This window comes from Mobula hypostoma, chromosome 4 (assembly GCF_963921235.1).
Source record: "Mobula hypostoma chromosome 4, sMobHyp1.1, whole genome shotgun sequence".
In the NCBI taxonomy this organism is placed as follows: Eukaryota; Metazoa; Chordata; class Chondrichthyes; order Myliobatiformes; family Myliobatidae; genus Mobula; species Mobula hypostoma.
Genome location: NC_086100.1, coordinates 35,423,897 through 35,447,108, shown reverse-complemented (window position 1 = coordinate 35,447,108; position 23,212 = coordinate 35,423,897). Strand labels below are relative to the sequence as shown.

General features: G+C 39.6%; 1 protein-coding gene across 2 annotated transcripts in view; it reads left to right on the top strand.

Annotated features, from left to right (window-relative positions):
• LOC134345238 (uncharacterized) overlaps window positions 1-23,212 on the top strand; it is a 192,641-nt gene that overhangs the window by 139,203 nt on the left and 30,226 nt on the right. For both annotated transcript variants that reach the window (XM_063045582.1, XM_063045581.1), the window contains 11 exons: window positions 1,266-1,354; window positions 4,940-5,122; window positions 6,063-6,215; window positions 6,303-6,422; window positions 11,621-11,829; window positions 11,971-12,049; window positions 13,607-13,780; window positions 19,522-19,623; window positions 19,768-20,016; window positions 20,301-20,441; window positions 21,348-21,526. In XM_063045582.1, the coding sequence (XP_062901652.1) occupies window positions 1,266-1,354; window positions 4,940-5,122; window positions 6,063-6,215; window positions 6,303-6,422; window positions 11,621-11,829; window positions 11,971-12,049; window positions 13,607-13,780; window positions 19,522-19,623; window positions 19,768-20,016; window positions 20,301-20,441; window positions 21,348-21,526 (1,678 nt within the window). The remainder of the gene's footprint in view (window positions 1-1,265; window positions 1,355-4,939; window positions 5,123-6,062; window positions 6,216-6,302; window positions 6,423-11,620; window positions 11,830-11,970; window positions 12,050-13,606; window positions 13,781-19,521; window positions 19,624-19,767; window positions 20,017-20,300; window positions 20,442-21,347; window positions 21,527-23,212) is intronic.

Here is a 23,212-nt window from a genome sequence, read left to right as displayed (position 1 = left end):
GCAGCATTAGTTTAATTATAAGAGTGAGGGTGAATGTGGAAGACATCCAATGAAATAAAAGAATTATAGGAAGTGTTTCTGAAAAATCGGTTTACAGACTTTTCTCGGGAATGGTACATAGTGACTGCCTGGTTTTACAGTCAGAATGCACAAATGCAGGACTTTGGATGTGACATCTGATGACACATTAAAAACCTCAAATTTGAAATATTAACTGTTTTACTTTCCAGAGAGGCTGAATGCTTCTGGTTTTGTTTCATGCTGATCTGTTCATCTTATTGCCTAAGGCTCACTTAGTCATATTGGAGCTCTGATATCTAATGTGAGATAATCCACTAGAATAGGTAATGCATGAAATGATTGGCAATTTACTTGCCAAAGTGGTGACAAAATATTCAGCTACCAGGTGGTGTTCACATAAAAAACAGGCAAAGCTGATCTTTTTCCATGAATGCAACCTTACAAACCCTGGCATTCACATGAGGAATTCTTCATACGTGAACTTTGAGGAGTCGTTCAGCAAATCATAGGCATTTTATTGAAACAAAATGGAGGGAGTTAGAATAGATGCAAGTGCCTGATTCTTTGAGTAACCCAGTAAACTGGTAAATATAAAACTGACTGAATTCCATGTCTTCCTGTAAAAGTGCCAGTTACTTGATTAATATAATCTCCAGATAAGTCACTACATAGGTCCCCTGCAGATGCTTGAAAATGAATTCACAGGAACAAAATAAAGATTGAAGATTAGTTTTTATTTGTCACGTGTATATTGAAACATACAGTCAAATGCATTGTTTGTGTCAAATCAAATCAGTGAGAGTTGTGCTGGGCAGCCTACAAGTGTCAGGACAATTCCACCACCAACTTAGCATACCCACAATTCACTATTCCTAACCCATATGTCTTTGGATTGTGGGAAGAAACCAGAGCACGTGGAGGAAACCCACATGGTCACGGGGAGAATGTACAAACTCCTCAGAGAAAATGGACAGAGTCGAACTCCAATCTTACAGCTAACACTGAAGCTTGCGCTATCGTGCCACCCCAACCTAAGCTGTGAAGCACATCACTGTGAATATAGGATGGGCAAACAGGGAGCCTAGTCTCACCTAGACCTCTCCACAGAGTTGATGGAATATATTTCACCCCAGATTTTCTTAAAAATCAGCTAGTTAATATGGAATCATTTGCTATTACTTAACAATTGAAGGAAAACAGTTGATATTTTAGATAATGCATTTTTTTTTAATTTTTTGTCATAGTGGCAGTGGATTCTTTAAAAATGATGAACAAATGAACCTTCCAGACTCTGAAAGATTTAAACCTGATAAGAGAAAAGGAGCAAATGCAGGTTTGTTTTCATTCATTGTATCCTACAAAGATGACCTTATTTAAATGTAAATAATTGCACTCGGACTCGTCTGGTTGAACCAGGCTTATTAATGAGTTTCTAAATGAAATTGTGCAAATATTTGAAAAAGGAAAAATTGCACATCCAGAGGCAGGAGTTGGGCATGTGCGTATAATTTTGCTTTTATATATTCGTGAAAAGTGGATGTAGCTGACAAGGTCAATGGCTTACCACCCATTTGTAATTGTTCTTTGGAAGATTGTGGTGAAACCCCACCTTACACAACTGCATTCCATAATGCAAAGTACTGGTACTTAGGAAGCTTCAAGTTTTTTTTATCCAGTAACTATGAACAGCAATATATTTCTAAGCAACTAAGAGGGTAACTTGGAACCGGTGATCCAGAACAATACAAAAAGTCCAGGTAGGACTTACAGAAGGCTATCTTAAGAGTGAAAAATAATTCAGATTGAAGTTAGAGATGGAATCGGACACAATTTCAGCTGTGATAGGGTTTGCAGGCCATAACTCTCTACAAGGCAAGGCCTAACATCACGAATGCTGAGATGCTTCACTCCCAGATGAGCCCAACGCCTTTTATGCACACTTTGAAAGGGAGATAAAACTACACCTGTGTAGATCCATGCTGCATCTGGTGACCCTGTGATCTCTGCCTTAGATGCCAATGCCAGAACGTCTTTCAAAAAGGTGAACCCTCACAAGATCTCAGGCCCTGATGGTGTACCTGGCAGGGCATTGAAAATTTATGCCAACTAACTGGTGAGAGTGTTCAAGAACATCTTCAATCTCTCATTGCTGCAGTAGTAGGTTCCCACCTACTTCAAATGGGCAACAGTCATACCAGTGCCCAAGAAGAACATGGTGAGCTGCCTTAATGACTCTTGCCCAGTTGCACTCAAATGTCACCTTGCTTTCAACAGCAACATAGTGTGCCCAGAACTTACTAACCCTAACCAGTAGGTCTTTGGAATGTGGGAGAAAATGAAGCACCCAGAGGATACTCAGGGAGAATCTACAACCTCCTTACCGGCATCGGAGGAAATTGAACCCTGATTGCAAATCGCCAGTGCTATCTTTTGAGATGCCATCATCGTAGAAGTCAGTCTTCAGTCAATTCAAATCACTTCATGCAGAATCATTTTCTGAGGGAAGATGGAAAGTCGCAATCAGCAGGAGATTTCCATGCCCATACCTGATGTCACAATATTGAGCCCTGATAAAATGAACATTGCAGAAGATCCTGGATAAGCATTAGGATTACTTAAAGACTAGACGCCAATCTACTAAAGCTGCAACGTGGGACTACTTGCTGGAGTTAAGTGGTCTACAGTAAACAATGAAAAATAGCATACAATCAAAGCAGCTAAGCGATGTAACAACAGATATATCAGATTAAAACACTGCCATATTGCCGTGATTAGTTATGAATACCAGTGGCTTATTAATAGGAGGCGGATTCTCAATGGCAGTCCCCATTTTCATCAATGCAAGTTGAAAAGTGAAGGTTAAAACAATCACAATTTTGTTCAGATAAAAGCAAACAGATGATCCACCTTGATTTTATCCTGTGATCCCCCATTACAGAAATGTCTTCAGCATATTGAGTTCCTTCATTTGACATTTGGAAATCATGAACAGCGCCGAATATAGCAAAGGCTATGGAAATGAAACAAATAAGATTCCAAATGTGATACTGAAGTCCTGTGCTCTAGAGAGAGCCGCACCACAGGCTAATAATACTGGCATCTACCGCCCAGATGTGTCTGCTCACACAAGAAGCAAATTCATTAAGGACATTTACCATCCAGTCTGTCTACACATAATGATCAACAGCATGATGGAAGATGTGACTGCATTACTAATTAACAACACCAACCCACCAATAACCTATTCAACAATATCCCTTAATTTTTTCTTTTCCAGGATTATTTGAACATAGAGCATAGAGCAGTAGCAGCCCTTCATCCCATGATATTGTGCCGACCCTTTAACCTATTTTGACTCTCAATCTCATCACCATTTTGGACCAAACATGGACTAAAGAGCTTAATTCCAAGGGCAAGGTGAAATTGGCTGCCCTTGATATTAAAATAACATTTAATCAAGTGTGCTATTAAGGAGCTCTTGTAAAATTGAAGACAATGAACAGTAAGATAAAAATATTGTTGTGGTTGAAACTGTACATCACACAGGTTTTGTAATTATTGTAGATGAATTCTTCATGTTCCTAGAGATCACTCAAGTTCCTCAGGGCAACATGCTAGGTAGTTCATTGGTAACCTGCTTTCTGTCTTAAGGTCAGAAGGACAGGTGGCTATTGATGATTGCACATTGTTCAATACCTTTTTGGATCTCTCAGGGAAGGAAGCCGTGCCAGTATACAACAGAACGAAGAAAACCGTAAAGCACAGACAGTGGGCTCCTAATTTTTCCTTGCTACATTCTCCTCCACTCCCTTCGTAAGCAGCTCAAATGGAGCCCAGAGAAGTTCATTGCATAAAGCTGGTACTTGGCCTGTCCCAGAAGGCTGTGCAGACCCTCCACTTTTTCTAGATTTATGGCAGGAATGCACCTCTGTCCTCCAGATGGTTCACAAATCTACTTCTTTCACTTCTACATTTTCTTTTTCTTTCAAATGTGGTTCTGCTACTTTTGGAGTATATGATCTAAATTTTGGTGGCGTGTTTCAGGCCGATCGAGCAATTTGGTGCTTTGTTGTCTCTGAGGCTGTTCTGTGAGGTTTCAAGCCAAGTGTGCAGCATCGAGGCCAGGAAGCCTGGAGGCAGGCGTTGGCCCATGAACAACTTCATTCCTCGCTGATTTTACTGATGATAAAATGCCAAGGAAGATTGAAATCGTTGAGGCGAGTCAGTGTTCAGCACTGTCTGCCAGCCTCTCACTCCCTGCAGCCAGAGGAAGTTTTCCGTGCGACACTGTCATTCTCTCCTTCTTGCTTGCTGCTCCCTGAGGAAGGTCCCTGCATTCAAATGATCTCTGTCTCTCCCTCGATGGTGTCGGAGGGTGGTGCTGGTGTTCTGAGTCTTGGGCAAAGTTTAATTGATGTGGTTTGTGGATTGGACTCTGTGGTTCAAGTTATGACTCATTTCTGGTCGTTCCTTTTTTTTGTTGCTCATTTGGAAAATTTTGAATTGGGACAGCCTGCAGATAACGAACACTGAGCTAAGCAGAATATGCCTGGACTCTTTCAATTTTGTGCTTTATATTCTGTGTTTTTTGCACTTTATATGTTGCCGCTCGTGAGGTTTTTTCTGTACGTGGGGGAGTAGTTGATGTTTTTCTTGGACAAGTTCCATGGTTTTCTTTATTTCATGGCTGTCTGTGGGGAAGACGAATCTCAGGGTTGTAGACTGCATGCATACTCTGATAATAAATGTAGTTTGAATCTTTGATTTTTATTTCTAGAAGTTTTTAATTGTAATTTGTTGTTAAGTTTGAGACAATTTAATTTTAAAATGTGATCATACGTTGCCAATCAGTATGTCTTAACATTACATTCAAAATTTGCAAACGTTTCAACACTAATATTCTCTGGTTGTCTTTTAGATTTGCAAGGCTTATGGGTATATCAACTGAATCAGAATAACTCACAGATCAATTACAGAGCAAAATGTTTGCAGTGGTATTATTTGGAGCCAAGTCCATCTCAATGGAATCAAAGTTTATCTGCTTGTCCATGTACCTTTCCCCAAGGGCAGCGTGATAGGCAATTCCAGTTCTTTAAATCAGGTAGGGATTTCTTTTGCTACTGTGGAACTGTCAAATATAATAATTTAATTATTTGTTTCAGAATAGACCTGAGCAAATTGGTTAAAATGCAGTGTTAAGTCGGTTATATGGTTCCTGATGAACATTTATAATGGATAAAATCACTCCGTTTTTAAAGTACATTCTTAGACTTTATATGCTAAGAAACCATAAAGAAATTGAAAGGCTTTAATGTCAACCATAACTGAACACAACATTACATGTACATGTAGATACAATTAAAGTTACTTTCCCTAAACACATATGAATTTAAATCTTATCTTCACAGAACATAATAAGCTTGAAAAATTGTAGAAAAAGATATGACGATATTGTCAAAACTTGAGGGACTAAGTTATAAGAAGAGGTTGGACAGGCTAGGACTTCATTCCTTGAAGCACAGGAGACTGAGTTGTGATCTTATAAAGGTGTATAAAAACATGAAAATATAGGATAAATGTACTTAGCCTTTTTTCCTTAAGGTTGAGAAACAAGAGCCAGAGTCCATAGACTTACATTGAGAAGGAAAAGTTTTAATAGGAACTTGAGGAGCAACTTCTTTTCACAAAGGGTGATATGTATTTGAAATAATCTGCTAGAGAAAGTGGTTGATGCACATTTAATAACAGCTTTATAAAGATAATTGGACAGGTAAATGGATTTAGAAGATTTAGAAGGTTATGGGCTAAACACTAGTAAATGGGACTAGATGGGATGGGAATCTTGGTTGGGCATAGACCAGTTGGGCTGAAAGGACTTTTCCCTGCTGTATGACTCTATGACAAAGCAAGACTATTGACAGGAATGTTGGTGGTCACTTTTTGTATCTGACATTGAAAGGTGGTACTTTTGATTTATCAGGAAATTCACAGTTACGTTGTATTTATATGATTAATAACAAATTCTTGTTGCATTTCCACAGATACTTCAAACAAGATTCTTCGTAGAACCAATGGAAATATATTTAATGCTAGCCAAAGATGTATTTACACAAAGAACGGGGCTTTTATTGAAGGTTGGCAAGAACGCTACTGGATACCAATTACACCGTTATCCTCATCAAGCATGCACCAAGGTAAGCTTCTACTTCAAGTTGTCACTGAATACTTAAAAATTTTATATGCCTGTTAAATCACATTCATGCATAAATGTTCTTTCACAGACTCCGACCTGAATCCATATAAATGGTGTTGTGAAAAGGTTGATGATCCAAAGTTCTGTGACTTTTATAAAGAGAAAAGACCAAGCATTACCTGTGAGGAATACAGGCCTCCAGGTCAAGGTAATTGACTTTATTTAAAAAGGAAAATTAACTATCTCCTCTGAAATTTCTGTACTGAAATTTGATTGTAATGCAGTAATCTTTTCCAATATACTGTTTTTTGTGAATTTCCATAATCAGGCTCAGTTTATGTTGAAAATTAATTTGCATATGGGGAACATGTTGTTTTACAATGGTTGCAAAAATTAGTTGTATCATTCATAATCGGTGCAGATCAAAGGCCAGCATAGTCTTGCACTACAAAAGCACAGAACAATGAGTTCAGAATTTTGAAAGACATGTTAAATCCTAACAATTTCTTAACAAAAGAAATGCTTTGTATAAAAACAGTTTTAATTAATTATGCCTATCAGAATTACAGGCTGCACCTACATTTGAATCACAATTGGTTATAGAATTGGCAACAGTCCCATTCCTGTGAAATGTTTACTACAGGTCAGACTCCATTAATGCATTGGCTATGCATCCCTACAAGCAGGATCTAACACAGTTACCTCTTTCCTCCCCACTCTGTCCCCATACACAAATATGCTTCTGCCTAAGCATCAGAATTTCAATCATTCTCACCTGTACAGCTCAGTTAACTGTGATTAGATTAGATTAGATTATGAGGACAATCAGTCCTCATTTATTGTCATTTAGAAATGCATGTATTAAGAAGTGATACAATGTTCCTCCAGAGTGATATCACAAAAAAAACAGGACAAACCAAAGACTAATACTGACAAGACCACATAATTATAACATATAGTTACAGCAGTGCAAAGCAATACCATAATTTGATAAAGAGCTGACCATGGGCACGGTAAAAAAAAAGTCTCTAAATTCCAATCAACTGCCGATTGTCCCGATAGCAGGTGGCAAAAGGGAGAAACTCTCCCTGCCATAAACCTCCAGGCGCCGACAACTGCCGATGCATTGGAAGCACCCAACCACAGCCAACTCTGAGTCCATCCAAAAACTTCGAGCCTCTGACCAGCCCTCCGACACCGAGCACCATCTCTGCCGAGCGCTTCGACCCGGCCCTGGCTGCCGAGCAACAAGTAAAGCCGAGGACTCGGGGCCTTCTCCTCCGGAGATTCTGGATCACACAGTAGCAGCGGCAGTGAAACAGGCATTTCAGAAGTTTCTCCAGATGTTCCTCCATACTCTCATGTCTGTCTCCATCAAATCAGGATTGTGCACTGCACCCTTCTTGACAGATTACAGATATCATTCACCGGAGTGGCCGCTGCGCGCTGCATCATGCCGCCATCTTCACCTCTTCCAAATACAGTTTCTGCCAGACAACTCTGCTCCACCCAAACCATAGCAGGGACTCTGCTAAACCAATGGCCAGCTCTTTCCCCTCTGGTCTGTTTATTTCCCCTAATTCAATCTCACATAGCATCATTAATATATTTAATCCTGATTTTCACTGTTTAATATTACAGGAGATTGACCAATTGGTATTAAAAGAAACAAGATGTTTCTGAACAAGTTTGCCTCGGATTTGCCAGGACCTGCGATGTTTCTGAACACATCCACAATATCCTGGAAAGGGAGGGTGAACAGCTAGAGGTCGCGGTACATATTGGCACCGACGACAAAGGTAGAAAAATGGAGGAGGTCCTGAAAACAGAATACAGGGAGTTAAGAAGAAAGTTGAGAAGCAGGACCTCAAGGGTAGTAATCTTGGGATTGCTGCTCATGCCACGCAACCGTGAGGATAGGAATAGAATAAGGTGACAGATAAAATGCATGACTGAAGTATTAGAGCGGGGGCAAGGATTCAGGTTTCTGGATAATTGGGACCTCTTCTGGGCAGGTGTGATCTGTACAAAAGGGATAGATTGCACTTGAATCCAAGGTGGACCAATATTCTTCTGGGCAGGTTTACTAGAGCTGTTGGGAGTTGTTTAAACTAATATGGCAGGGGGATGGGATCCAGGATGATAGAGCTGAGGATGAGCCAGCAGGTTTACAAATAGATGATGGGTGTAACTTGAATGTAAGGAGGGACAGAGCCATTGATTGGATACAAACGTAAATGGAGTAAAGAGTTAAATTGTACCACAGAGGAAAAATTCAAAAGGGCAAAGAATGCAGGACTGAAGGTGTTGAATTTAAATGCACGTAGCATTCAGAATAAGGTGGACGAACTCGTGGCGCAATTAGAGATTGGTTGGGTGGACATCACTGAGTCATGGCTGAAAGAAGGGCATAGTTGGAAGCTTAACATCAAAGGATATACTTCGCATTGAAAAGACAGGCAGGAAGGCCTAGGCTCTGTTGGTAAGAGATGGAAGTACATCTTCAGAAAAAGGTGACATAGGGTCAGAGAATGATGAATCTATGTGGGTGGAGTTAATAAACTGCAAGGGTGGAAAAAAAACATAATGGGAATCATATATAGGCCTTCAAATAGTAGTCAAAATGTGGAGTTGAGATTGCAAAGACAGATGGAAAAGGCATGTAATAAGGGTAATGTCACAATTGTAATGGGGGACTTCAATATGCAAGGGGATTGGGAAAATCAGGTTGGTGTCGGATCACAAGAGAGGGAATTTGTTGAATACCTATGAGATGGCTTTTTAGAGCAGTTTGTGCTTGAGCTTACTAGAGGAAAATCTATCTTAGATTGGGTGTTGTATAATAACCCTAATCTTATTGGGGGGCTTAATTTTTAAAGGAACCCTTCGAAGCAATGATCATAATATGATTGAATTCATACTGCAATTTCAGAGGGAGAAGCATAAGTCAAGTGTATCAGTATCACAATGGAATAAAGGGAGTTCCAGAGGCATGAGAGAGGAGCTTGCCCAGGTGGATTGGAGGAGGATACTGGCAGGGATGACGGCAGAGCAGAGATGGCTGAAGTTCTGGGAATAGTTAACAAGGCGCAGGATACATATGTCCCACAGAGCAAGAAGTTCTCAAATGACAGGGGTAGGCAACCGTGGCTGACAAGGGAAGTTAAGGACTACATAAAAGCCAAGGAAAGGGCATATAAGGTAGCAAAAGTGAGTGAAAAGTTGGATGATTGGGAAGCTTTAAAAATCCAACAAAAGGCCACTGAAAACCTGTGAGAAGGGAAGAGATGAAATATGAGGGCAAACTAGCCAATAATATAAAGCAGGATACTAAAAGTTTTTTTCAGTAACGTAAAGAGTAAAAGGGAGGTGAGAGTTGATATTGGACCACTGCAAAATGATGCTGGTGAGGTAGTAAAGGGGACAAAGAAATGGCAGATAATCTCAATGAGTACTTTTCATCAATCTTCACTGTGGAAGACACTAGCAGTGTGGCAAAGGTCTGTGTGTGTCTGAGACCAGGAGTGAGTGCCATTGCTATTACAAAGGGAAAAGTGCTAGGCAAACTCATGTCACCTGGACCAGATGGACTACATCCCAGAGTCCTGAGAGAGTTTGCTGAAGAGATAATGGATGCATTGGTCATGATCTTCCAAGAATCACTTGATTCTGGCATAGTACTAGAGGACTGGAAAATTTCAAATGTCTCTCCATTCTTTAAGCAGGGAGAAAGGCAAAAGAAAGGAAATTATAGGCTAGTTAGCCTTACCTCAGTAGTTGGGTAAGTGTTGGAGTCTATTATTTAGCATGAAGTTTCAGGGTACTTGGAGACTAATGGTAAAATAAGTCAAAGTCAGTAAAGGAGAATCTTGCCTAACAAATCTGTAAGAGTTCTCCCAGGAAGTAACAAGCTGGGTGGACAGAGGAGAGGCAGTGGATGTCATTTACTTGGATTTCCAGAAGGCATTTCATAAGGTGGCATACACGAGGCTGCTTAACAAGATAAAAACCCCATGGCATTACATGAAAGGTACTCCATGGATAAAGGAATGGCTGACAGGCAGGAGGCAGCGAGTGGGAATAAAAGGGGCCTTTTCTGTTTGGCTGCCAGTGACTAGTGGTGTTCCTCAGGGGGTCAGTATTGGGACTGCTACTTTTCACATTGTTTGTTAATGATTTGGATAATGGAATTGATGGTTTGTGAGAAAGTTTGTGGATGATACAAAGATAGGGGGAGGGGTAGGTAGTGCTGAGGAAGCGATGTGATTGCAGCCGGACTTAGACAAATTAGAAGAATAGGCAAAAAAGTGGCAGATGGATTACAGTTTTGGGAAATGTATGATAATACATGTTTGTAAACGGAACAATAGTGTAGACTATTATTTAAATGGGGAGAAAATTCAGACATCAGAGGTGCAGAGGGACTTAGGAGTTCTCGTGCAAGACTTCCAGATTGTTAACTTACAGATTCAGTCTGTGGTAAAGATGGCAAATGCATTGTTGGCATTTATTTCAAGGCGAATAGAATATAAAAGCAAGGAGATAATGCTGAGGCTTTATAAGACACTAGTCAGGTCACACTTGGAGTGTTGTCAACAGTTTTGTGCCCCATATCTCAGAAAGGATGTGTTACCAGTGGAGAAAGTCCAGAGGACGTTCATGAGAATGATTCCAGGAATGAAGGGGTTAACTTATGAGGAGCGTTTGGCAGTTTTGGGCCTGCACTCACTGGAATTTGGAAGAATGCAGTGGGATCTTATTGAAAACTACCAAATGTTGAAAGGGCTAGATAGGGCGGATGTGGAGAGGGTATTTCCTTTGGTGGATGTATCCAGGACTAGAGTGAATCTGTGGAATGCTCTGCCACAAACTGTGGTGAAGGCCAAGTCCATGGATGTATTTAAAGCGGAAGTTGATAGTTTCGTGATGACAGGGTGTCAAAGGATATAGCGAGAAGGCAGGTGTATGGGGTTGAGTGGGATCTGGGATCAGCCGTGATAGAATGGCGGAGCAGACTCGAGCTGAATGGCCTAATTCTGCTCCTCTGTCTTGTGGTCTTATGTCATTATGTCAGGACAAGATCTCTCAGTCCTGAAGAAGGGTTTCAGCCTGAAACATTGACTTTTTATTAATTTGCATAGATGCTGCCTGATCTGCAGAGTTCCTCCAGCATTCGTGTTGTAGGTGTTGGTTCTTTCAGAAAATTTATGCTCTACCCTCAAGGCAGAACTAAAACAATTCTGTTTAACAGATATAAAATTTAGAACTGGAATATTCAATTTGACGGCTTAAATTACAAAATGCATTTTTTAGGCTATTAGCTGAAAAATGTAGATAATAGAAGTTTTATTTTAAGTTATTATTAAATCTTCACACATTAATTTTGTTTGTTTGTAACTTTGGTAGGGTTAGGGAATGGAGATCCCCACTTCTTCACTTTAGATGGACATCCCTTCACTTTCAATGGTCTTGGAGATTTTGTGCTACTTAATATTAATGAATCCAATGGTACAACCATGTTTCAACTTCATGCACGCACAGTCCAAACTGGTGAAGCTAACGCCACAAACTTTGCAGCCTTTGCAGCTCGGCATAGATCAACCAAAACAATTACAGTGAGTACATCTTTTGTATAAGAATAGCTCCAGATCTAATTAATGATAATACACCCTCAGCTTCTTGGGTAAGGCATTATGCACCTAAACTTTCTGTCAAATTTAGTATCTCCTGTTCTATTCATGATGATTTTTCGGCAGGTCCAGATGACTTTGAAAGGCAATGATACAATTGATGTGCAACTAAATGACATGAATGTGCAATTCACTCCTACGGAAGGTGAGATAAATTTATTCTTTTTTTATTTTTTCAAAAACGTGTAGTTTAACCACACACAAAAAAATCTCTGTTGAAAGGTTCTATCTTTTGCAAAGTAAACAATAAAATATAATTAAACTTGAGCAAGGTTTACTCTCCCACCAACCTCCATCTCTTACAATGTAACCTCCTGATGTGCTGCTACAGTCCAGACGTAAGAACAATGGTGTTTCGTTTTCCCGATTTTTTGGCATAAACCAAAGTATTAATGGAGTCATCATCCAGTATCCATTCCCATTATTTGGGCTGGACATATAAACTCAGATGATGGAAGATGAAACACTAGTTTGGCACCCATGGGACCTGATCAGTACGGGACCACAGATATATGAATATTTACATAGTTCACTTCACCTATCTATTTCTCTGCCATATAGAGTTGAATAATGCTTAAAACAGAAAATAAAATTACCATTAATGCTATTAGAGTACTTGGAAGGTTAATACGGTTTCCTTAAGGGGAGATTGTGCCTGACAAAGCTGTTAGATTTCATTGAGGAGGTAACGAGCAGGTTAGACAAATTAGAATCAGTGGACATTATTTACTTGCATTTACAGAATATCCTTAGAAAAGTGCTGCAAACAAGAACCCAAGGTGTTAGAAGCAAGGTGGGTAGCATTAATAAAAGATTGGCTGACTGGCAGAAGGCAGAGAGGGGAGAAATGAGAATTTGGTGCCACAGAGAGCTATAGAAGCCAAGTCATTGGTTCCATTTAAGGAAGAGATGAGAAAGTGCTGACTGGTAAGGGAGTTAAAGCTTATGGGGTGAAGGTGGGAGAATGGGGTTGAAAGAAAAATAAATAAGCCACAACGCACACTATGGCTTAATTCTGCTACTACATCTTATAGTCTTATAACTTGTGCAATTGTCTTTTGGAGTTGAGTTATCATTTCTGGAGAAGTCTTCTGTGAGTCAGGTTCAACATTGCCCCCCCCCCACCGCTTCCACTTGGCCTTCTCACTTTCCACCTCCCCCACAAGTCCATATTCATCCCACTCCCACTCTGTTGCCCCTTATCCCACTTTCCCATTCCCCTCTATGCATATCTCCTCTGGGCCAGCAGAACACGAAAGCTCCCATGTGCCAGGTAAGTAGGAAGTCCTTCACTGACTCAATCGACTTTGACGGGTTCAACAGTGGAGATCTGCGTTTTCCATTCCTTGACCAGAATGTGGCATATAACTTGGTGTATCACTAACAATTCCAGACAGAAATAAAGGTGATACTTTTGCTTTCATTCTTCTGGTAATTTTTGCAAGTTGCATCATTTAGCTTGAAACTCCAATGTATGAGATTAAGTAGTTGCAAACTCAATACAAAATACCACAGCATTGTTTACAAACTGCTATTGTTAATAATAATGGAGGACCAATTTAAAATGTCATTCAATTTTATTCCTGATTCAGACTGGGCAGTAAACTTTACCAAATACCAGACAAAATAATGTGTCTAGTATTGCTGGTTGTCATTTCTAGCCTGAGTATTTTACATTCAGGTCTGCTATTTATCCTTACAGATAATAAGGAAGTGTATTATGAAGATAATTTTTATCTGGAGAAGGAAGGAAAGTCATCGATGCTTGCTTTATTTGAGAATGGCATTTCATTAAAACTAACAGCAAGATTTGAAATGTTAAGTATCGTACCCAGTTTACCAAAAAAATATATGAACAAAACACAAGGTCTTCTTGGTAAGTCAATTTTGACTGATGACATATTTGGGTAACATGACATATTTAACTTTGGCCAACTTGGCACTGTTATTGATGCATTGCTTCATTGTAGATCTTGCTTCCTAGAAAGTTTGTGTGCTGAAAGCTACTCTAAGAAATTTAGGAATATTAAAAATGCAAATTAAAGATGTGATTGTGCTAAAGAGACAAGAGACAAGATTCGCCAGCATTTTACACAGTTACACAGATTGGAGGAGTTCAATTACGAGGGGAGGAAAGATATGCTGGCCTTGTTTCTCAGGAGCAAGGAAGGTCAAATAGTGACATAATATGTAAGATTATGAGAGGCATAGGTGAGGTAGATGATCAAAATCTTTTGCTTGCTATCAAAAACAGGAAGGCATAAGGTTAAGATGAAATGAAGGAGTTTTGGAGTCATAGAGAAGTTCAGCACACATACAGGCTGTTTGGCCCATCTAGTCCATGCTGAAACCATTTAAGCTACCTACTCCCATCGACCTGTACTGGGACCATAGCCCTCTGTACTGCTACTATCCATGCACCTATCCAATCTTCTAATAAACCTTGAAATTGAGCTTGCATGCACCACTTGTGCTGGCAGCTCATTCCATACTCTTATGACCCTCTGAGAAAAGAAGTATCCCCTCATGTTCCCCTTAAACTTCTCACCTTTCATCCTTAACCCTTGACCTATGGTTATAGTCCCTCCCAACCTCAGTAGTAAAAGCCTGCTCACATTTACCCTATCTATACTTGTCATAATTTTGTACACTTCTATCAAATCTCCTCTCAATCTACTACTTTCTAAAGAATACAGTCCTAACCTATTCAATCGTTCCTTGTAACTCAGATCCTTCCTCCAGACACAGCAATGTCCGTGTAAATTTTCTCTGCACTCTTTCAACCTTGCTTATACCTTTCCTCTAGGGTGACCAAAACTGCACACAATACTCCAAGTCAGGCCTCACCATCGTCTTATACAACTTCAAAAAAAAAATCCCATCTCCTGAACTCAATATATTGGTGTAGCCCCCCTGGCCACCCTCAGGGTCGCTCGGCTCGCTGTCGTCTAGGAAAACAGCCCTCGGCCCTGCCAAACTGGGTAATTAGTTTGTGTGGATGCTGTGTGTTGTACCCCACCCCGCCCAAATAACAGACAATACACCAGATACGATTAAATGATTCACAGTTTATAGATATTACTGGAACTATATAATTAATAGAGAATAAAATATAAAAGGAAAATAAAAGGCGCCACACTTATCAAAGTTCAATCTCTTCGTGCACAAAACAGTTGGAGCTCAGGACCCTTCTTCTTCACCCTGCAACCCCTCGGACCACCTCGACCGGCCGCCTGGGACCAACAATGTTGGCCAACCAGACGCTCCACACGAGTGGGTCTCTGTCTCCTCGCCGAACGCCTTCCTCGGGGTCCGACCCCATTAGCAGACTCACAGCACCTGGTTCATCCTCTCTCCCGCCTTCTCCCCCAAAACCCCACACATACAGTATCTTCAAATACACCAAAAACATAACAACTATCCCAATTGGTTCATAACATCTTCTTATCAGTAACATGATTCAACAAACTGCCAGCGGGAAGGATTTTCTCAGCGTTTAACATAACAAAGAAGCCATTTTAATTAGCCAATACAGTAACATAAGAGACGAAACCCCCTTACATTGGTTTATGACGACCATAAATTTCATGTCATATGCTAGTGATATTAAATCTGATTTTGATCCAGTTAACCACATTATCATCCAGATCATTATATAGATGACAAACAACAATGGATCCAGCACCAATCCTTGCAGCACACCACTAGGCCTCCAATCAGAGAGGAAACCATCTACTATCACTCTCTGGCTTCTCCCACAAAACCAATGTCTAATCCAATTTACTACCTCATCTTGAAAGCCGAGCAACTGTACCTTCTTGACTATCCTCCCATGTGGGACCTTGTCAAATGCCTTGCTAAAGGGATTCTTTGAACATAGTGGTTGATATCTGGACCACCGTCGGGCTGAGACGTCTCTGCCCAAAACGCCGACTGTTTACTCTTTTCCATAGATGCTGCCTGGCCTGCTGAGTTCCTCCAGAATTTTGTGTGTGTTGCTTGGATTTCCAGCATCTACAGATTTTCTCATGTTTCCAATTCCAGTTCATATCATATGGAACCCGATCCTTTGGCCAGCAAGTTTATGACAACCAGCACACATCCATTTACTGTAATCCCAATTTAGTCTTTAGATTCTACTACTCATCTAAATTGTCAGGGAAATTTAAAATGGCCAATTAACCTAGCAGCCTGCAGGTCTATGTGATGTGGGAGAACACCCTGGGACACTCATGGGAGAACTTCACACAGACAGCAAAGTGCTGCCAGCATGAGGCAGCAATTCTATTAGCTGTGGTACTCTGCCATCCTTAGGAAGTCAACGCTAAGCCTGGTATTCTTCAGGTTAGCGCATATAGTTGGGATCACAGAGACATGGCTCCAGGGTGACCAGGGATGGGAGCTCAACGTTCAGGGATATTCAATATTCAGGAGGGATAGACATGAAGGAAGGGGAGGTGGGGTGGCGTTGCTGGTTAAAGAAGAGATTAACGCAATACAAAGGAAGGACATAAGCCGGGAAGATGTGGAATCGATATGGGTAGAGCTGCGTAACACTAAGGGGCAGAAGACGCTGGTGGGAGTTGTGTACAGGTCACCTAACAGTAGTAGTGAGGTCAGAGATGGTATTAAACAGGAAATTAGAAATGTGTGCAATAAAGGAACAACAGTTATAATGGGTGACTTCAATCTACATGTAGATTGGGTGAACCAAATTGGTAAAGGTGCTGAGGAAGAGGATTTCTTGGATGTATGCGGGATGGTTTTTTGAACCAACATGTCGAGGAACCAACTAGAGAGCAGGCTATTCTGGACTGGGTTTTGAGCAGTGAGGAAGGGTTAATTAGCGATCTTGTCGTGAGAGGCCCCTTGGGTAAGAGTGACCATAATATTGTGGAATTCTTCATTAAGATGGAGAGTGACATAGTTAATTCAGAAACAAAGGTTCTGAACTTAAAGAGGGGTAACTTTGAAGGTATGAGACGTGAATTAGCTAAGATAGACTGGCAAATGACACTTAAAGGATTGACGGTGGATATGCAATGGCAAGCATTTAAAGGTTGCATGGATGAACTACAACAATTGTTCATCCCAGTTTGGCAAAAGAATAAATCAAGGAAGGTAGTGCACCCGTGGCTGCCAAGAGAAATTAGGGATAGTATCAATTCCAAAGAAGAAGCATACAAATTAGCCAGAGAAAGTGGCTCACCTGAGGACTGGGAGAAACTCAGAGTTCAGCAGAGGAGGACAAAGGGCTTAATTAGGAAGGGGAAAAAAGATTATGAGAGAAAACTGGCAGGGAACATAAAAACGGACTGTAAAAGCTTTTATAGATATGTAAAAAGGAAAAGACTGGTAAAGACAAATGTAGGTCCCCTGCAGACAGAAACAGGTGAATTGATTATGGGGAGCAAGGACATGGCAGACCAATTGAATAATTACTTTGGTTCTGTCTTCACTAAGGAGGACATAAATAATCTTCCAGAAATAGTAGGGGACAGAGGGTCCAGTTAGATGGAGGAACTGAGCGAAATACATGTTAGTAGGGAAGTGGTGTTAGGTAAATTGAAGGGACTGAAGGCAGATAAATCCCCAGGGCCAGACGGTCTGCATCCTAGAGTGCTTACGGAAGTAGCCCAAGAAATAGTGGATGCATTAGTGATAATTTTTCAAAACTCGTTAGATTCTGGACTAGTTCCTGAGGATTGGAGGGTGGCTAATGTAACTCCACTTTTTAAAAAAGGAGGGAGAGAGAAACCGGGGAATTATAGACTGGTTAGCCTAACGTCGGTGGTGGGGAAACTGCTGGAGTCAGTAATCAAGGATGTGATAACAGCACATTTGGAAAGCGGTGAAATGATCGGACAAAGTCAGCATGGATTTGTGAAAGGAAAATCATGTCTGACGAATCTCATAGAATTTTTTGAGGATGTAACTAGTAGAGTGGATAGGGGAGAACCAGTGGATGTGGTATATTTGGATTTTCAAAAGGCTTTTGACAAGGTCCCACACAGGAGATTAGTGTGCAAACTTAAAGCACACGGTATTGGGGGTAAGGTATTGGTGTGGGTGGAGAATTGGTTAGCAGACAGGAAGCAAAGAGTGGGAATAAACGGGACCTTTTCAGAATGGCAGGCGGTGACTAGTGGGGTACCGCAAGGCTCAGTGCTGGGACCCCAGTTGTTTACAATATATATTAATGACTTGGATGAGGGAATTAAATGCAGCATCTCCAAGTTTGCGGATGACACGAAGCTGGGTGGCAGTGTTAGCCGTGAGGAGGATGCTAAGAGGATGCAGGGTGACTTGGATAGGTTGGGTGAGTGGGCAAATTCATGGCAGATGCAATTTAATGTGGATAAATGTGAAGTTATCCACTTTGGTGGCAAAAATAGGAAAACAGATTATTATCTGAATGGTGGCCGATTAGGAAATGGAGAGGTGCAATGAGACCTGGGTGTCATTATACACCAGTCATTGAAAGTGAGCATGCAGGTACAGCAGGCGGTGAAAAAGGCGAATGGTATGCTGGCATTTATAGCTAGAGGATTTGAGTACAGGAGCAGGGAGGTACTACTGCAGTTGTACAAGGCCTTGGTGAGACCACACCTGGAGAATTGTGTGCAGATTTGGTCCCCTAATCTGAGGAAAGACATCTTTGCCATAGAGGGAGTACAAAGAAGGTTCACCAGATTGACTCCTGGGATGGCAGGACTTTCATATGAAGAAAGACTGGATGAACTGGGCTTGTACTCGTTGGAATTTAGAAGATTGAGGGGGGATCTGATTGAAACGTATAAAATCCTAAAGGGATTGGACAGGTTAGATGCAGGAAGATTGTTCCCGATGTTGGGGAAGTCCAGAACGAGGGGCCACAGTTTGAGGATAGAGGGGAAGCCTTTTAGGACTGAGATTAGGAAAAACTTCTTCACACAGAGAGTGGTGAATCTGTGGAATTCTCTGCCACAGGAAACAGTTGAGGCCAGTTCATTGGCTATATTTAAGAGGGAGTTAGATATGGCCCTTGTGGCTACGGGGGTCAGGGGGTATGGAGGGAAGGCTGGGGCGGGGTTCTGAGTTGGAGGATCAGCCATGATCATAATAAATGGCGGTGCAGGCTCGAAGGGCCGAATGGCCTACTCCTGCACCTATTTTCTATGTTTCTATATATTTCACATAAATAAATTATCTGTCATGTGACTTCCTATCAATTTAACACTATACACTTCCATCTGAAAATTATCTTTATGTTACTATTTGTTAACTCAATCTAAAAATGATTATGGTGGTAATGCTGTAAGACATACATAAAGATTTTTTAAAATACTGTTTGTAACATAATATGTCTAGCCATATTCCTTTTTATTCTATAACAGTTTCAAACTTAGATCTAAAACTTGGCTGATTTCTAAGTTTATCTGCTTTTTTTTCACATCACCATATATGTAAATCCAGTTATTTAAATGTATTACTGATTTTGTAATTCAAAAAGTAGATGTCCAGATAATTGTTGAAAAAGCTGAAGCAGCCTTTCAAATTTGCCATGTTTTATTCCGTAAAAAATTGTTAAAATGCAAACCTGTTACAATTTTTTTTGTCATTGTTGATTGCTTCTAGGATTGTGGAATGATAATCAAAATGATGATTTCACAATGCCCAATGGGTCCATTGTTCCAGCCAACAGCTCAGAATCTACACTTTTCAGATATGGATTAACATGTGAGTTGTAAAATAAACTACCATGAGCTAATCATTTGCATTGGAAAATTTAAACTTTCTCTATACCAAAAGAACGCAAGCTGTTTTGTGCATGTTGAGTATCCATCGTCCTGTTTATTTACCTCTCCATATCTTTACCACTAGGGGAAGTGCCCAGTGACCAATCTATTTTCACAATTCAAAGTGTTATAGCAAGAGCTGCAAACAATATGTTTACACCTGTATTCCTGGATGAGTTCCAGCAAGAGAACATGATATTGTACAACGAGCGTGCCGCTGCATGCAACAACAACACTCAATGCATTTATGATGTGCTCAGTACAGGGAATATAGAAATTGGGTTGTCTACAGCAAACACAATCACACAATTGAATGAAGATATGAAAATACTAAGTAAGCAATTAAAATGATTATTAAAAGCTATCATCTAGTGTAAGTTTGTATTTTTCTACGTAAGGCAGAAAGGAAACTGGCCAGTCATGTAACACCTGATAATTGTTTATAAATGTAGTGATTTGAGTAGATCAATTTTGTGTCTTGAAAATATGTAATTTGTCTGAGAAAGTTTGAGTTATGGCGTACACATGCCTGATATCATTATTATTTAATCATGATAAATGAAGTGTACATTGCTGTTATTATTTAATCATTTATTCCTTATTTTCACCCGATTATAGATTCATTTCCACCTACAATTGAAGGAAATAGTGTGATTTCTACAAAACTGTCTGCACAAATGATTAGTTACTACACAGTAACACAACAAAATGGAAATGTTGTATTTACTCCTTACATATCCAAGGATCTAAATATAACAGGTAATGTTTTATCATTTACGATGTTCATTGCAAAACACATTTATCAAAACAAACTTTATTATTTAGCTTTAATTTTGCTTTGGACAAATGAATCAAATGCAACTTCCTTGTCATATTTTTAAGTCAATAAAGGAATAAATAATCTTAATAACCCCCCAGTAAACATATGTTTACAGAAAAAGTCTTCTCATAAGTCTGCATCAAGTAAAGTAGCATGCAGCATTGTTTATACCCAGGTTCATTTCCCGCCGTAAGGAGTTTATATGGTCTCCCCATGGGTTTCAGTTTCTCCCATGTCCAAAGGCGTACGGTTAATAGATTAATTGTTCTGTGATTAGGCTAGGATTACATCAGGGCCTTGCTGGGCAATGCAGCTCAAAGGGGTTATTCCACGCTGTATCACAATAAATAAATAAATCATGCTGTGCAAGAGGAACTATTTCTCAGCAAGAATAGTGAACATTATTGGGAGAAAACACCTGAGAAATTTAATTCGGTTCTTGCCAAAATCTAATATTCTGAAAGTAAGACCTTACCAGTGGTAGGTAATAAAAAGAAGAAATTTATCCTGATTAAAATGTATTACGCTTTAAGTAATAACTGGCTACCAGATTAGACACACCCACTGTTTTTAAAAAAAACTTTGCAAAAACTATAATACTTTACATTCTACAAAATGGAGTTGCCGAATATTATATTGATGGTTTCATTTATAACATGTATGCATGATATCCTGAGATCCTGGGCCCTTCCATTTCAGTGAGGACACATGATCCTCAAAAAATTTCTTTCAATTTTATTTGCTAAAATTAAAAGAACAAAACATTAAATTAAACGGTATCAAATGTAACAACATTGTTCCAGCTCTTGTGGTACTTCTTTTAACCTTTTTGTTTAATTCAACAGGAAATGGAACTTTGATTTGGCTTCCGACAAACAGAAATGGATTAACAGTAGATGTTGAAGCAGTTGACTCTAATAACCTAACCTCGGTCTTAAGACCACAGCTAGTGCTATGTGACTGTGGTGAGAATGGAGAATGCAATTACAATAGCACCACACGAATCACTGGTTCTTCTGTCTACGTGAGTGTGCACATTACAAGAATAGATTCTTGCATAACAATTTCTGTGTTGTCCTTATTGAACAGTAGAAAGTGAATTTCACTGAAACTCTGGAGGAAAATATATCCTGAATGTGAGATTTGGAGCAGGCACCTCTCAATGTCAATATATAGGAGAATTAGCTCTAACAATTCCATGCATCTTAAATATACCAGATCACCTTCAATTCCTTAAAGTTATAGAGATATTATAACTTACTGATTATCTGCACAAAGAACCATCATATTAAATTTTTCTCACAAGTTATATTATCTTTAGCAAAAATGTTGTATCTGGTGTTCCAATCTAGTTTGAGTTCCCCTATATTTGAACTCTGTAAATGAATATTTTGCTTTTAAAATTTAACTACTCTGATTTAATTATTTGCACACACGTTGGAATTATGTCACTTGAGATTTGAAACCACCTATTGTCAACCGAAATATTTAAGCTTTAAGAATACAATTAAACAAAGTGGAGGATTCTGAGGGTGGTACTAGTCAAAATTAGACTTGCCTGGTTTAAAACATTTGCTTAATTACACATTATTCTACTGTTCTATAGACAGATGGTACACAAGAAATGGCCATGGGCAGCTTCTAGGCATTAACGTAACCACAGTTCTGGCCTTTGGTGGCAAAGCTGGGAGGTTCCACCAGTCCACTCAGCTTGCTCCCATGCTACTTACCTTAACATTAAAAAATAACAAGGAATACTGGAAACACTCAGCAGATCAGGCAGTATCAGGGGACATTTAAACAGAGAATCTTGTAGATCTAGGACTTTTTGTCAGAACCAGTAAAGAGAAAAATAAATTAGGTTTTCTTTAGCAGAGAGGTTGAGGTTGAAAGGCAGCATGGTAAAATAGTGGTTAGCACAACGCTTTACGGTCCCAGCAGCCCAGGTTCAATTCCCGCCACTGCCTGGTCCAAAGATGTACCGATTGGCAGGTTAATCGGCCATTGTAAATTGTCCCTTGATTAGGCTAGGATGAATCAGAATCGGGTTTATTATCACCGGCATGTGTCGTGAAATTGGTTAACTTAGCAGCTGCAGTTCGATGCAATATATGATCTAGCAAAGAGAAAAAAATAAATAAATAAAATAATACATAATAAATAAAGTAAATCAATTACGTGTGTGAATAGATTTTTTCTTTTTAAATCTTTTTATTAATTTTCCAAAATTATGAACAGAATAACAATGATGATAGAGATTGGAATAATCTTATTGTTGATAAGCATGTGCAAAAAAGATTTCAAATAATACATGTATAATAGACTTCCAAACTCTTGATGTAATTAATCATAGAGAAAAAAGAAATAAAAGGAAAAAAATACAAAGAAAAACCCCCAAAAAACAAATAAATAAATACTAAACCCAAAAAAAAGCAAACGGAACAAAACAAGGCTAGACCATTATCTTAAATTGAACACGTTCAGTAATGTCAACTCCGCTCCTCTATTCATAACTTTTAAGTTATTAAGAAGGATTCAGAAAGGTCAAATTACATCATATGAAAATGTGGAATAAGAATAGATTTTTTAAGATGTGCAAAAACAGATATTCTGTATACTTAAAAAAAATTAGGTAGTGTCCAAACCTTCAATGTCCATTTAGGAATCAGGTGGCAGAGGGGAAGAAGCTGTTCCTGAATCACTGAGTGTG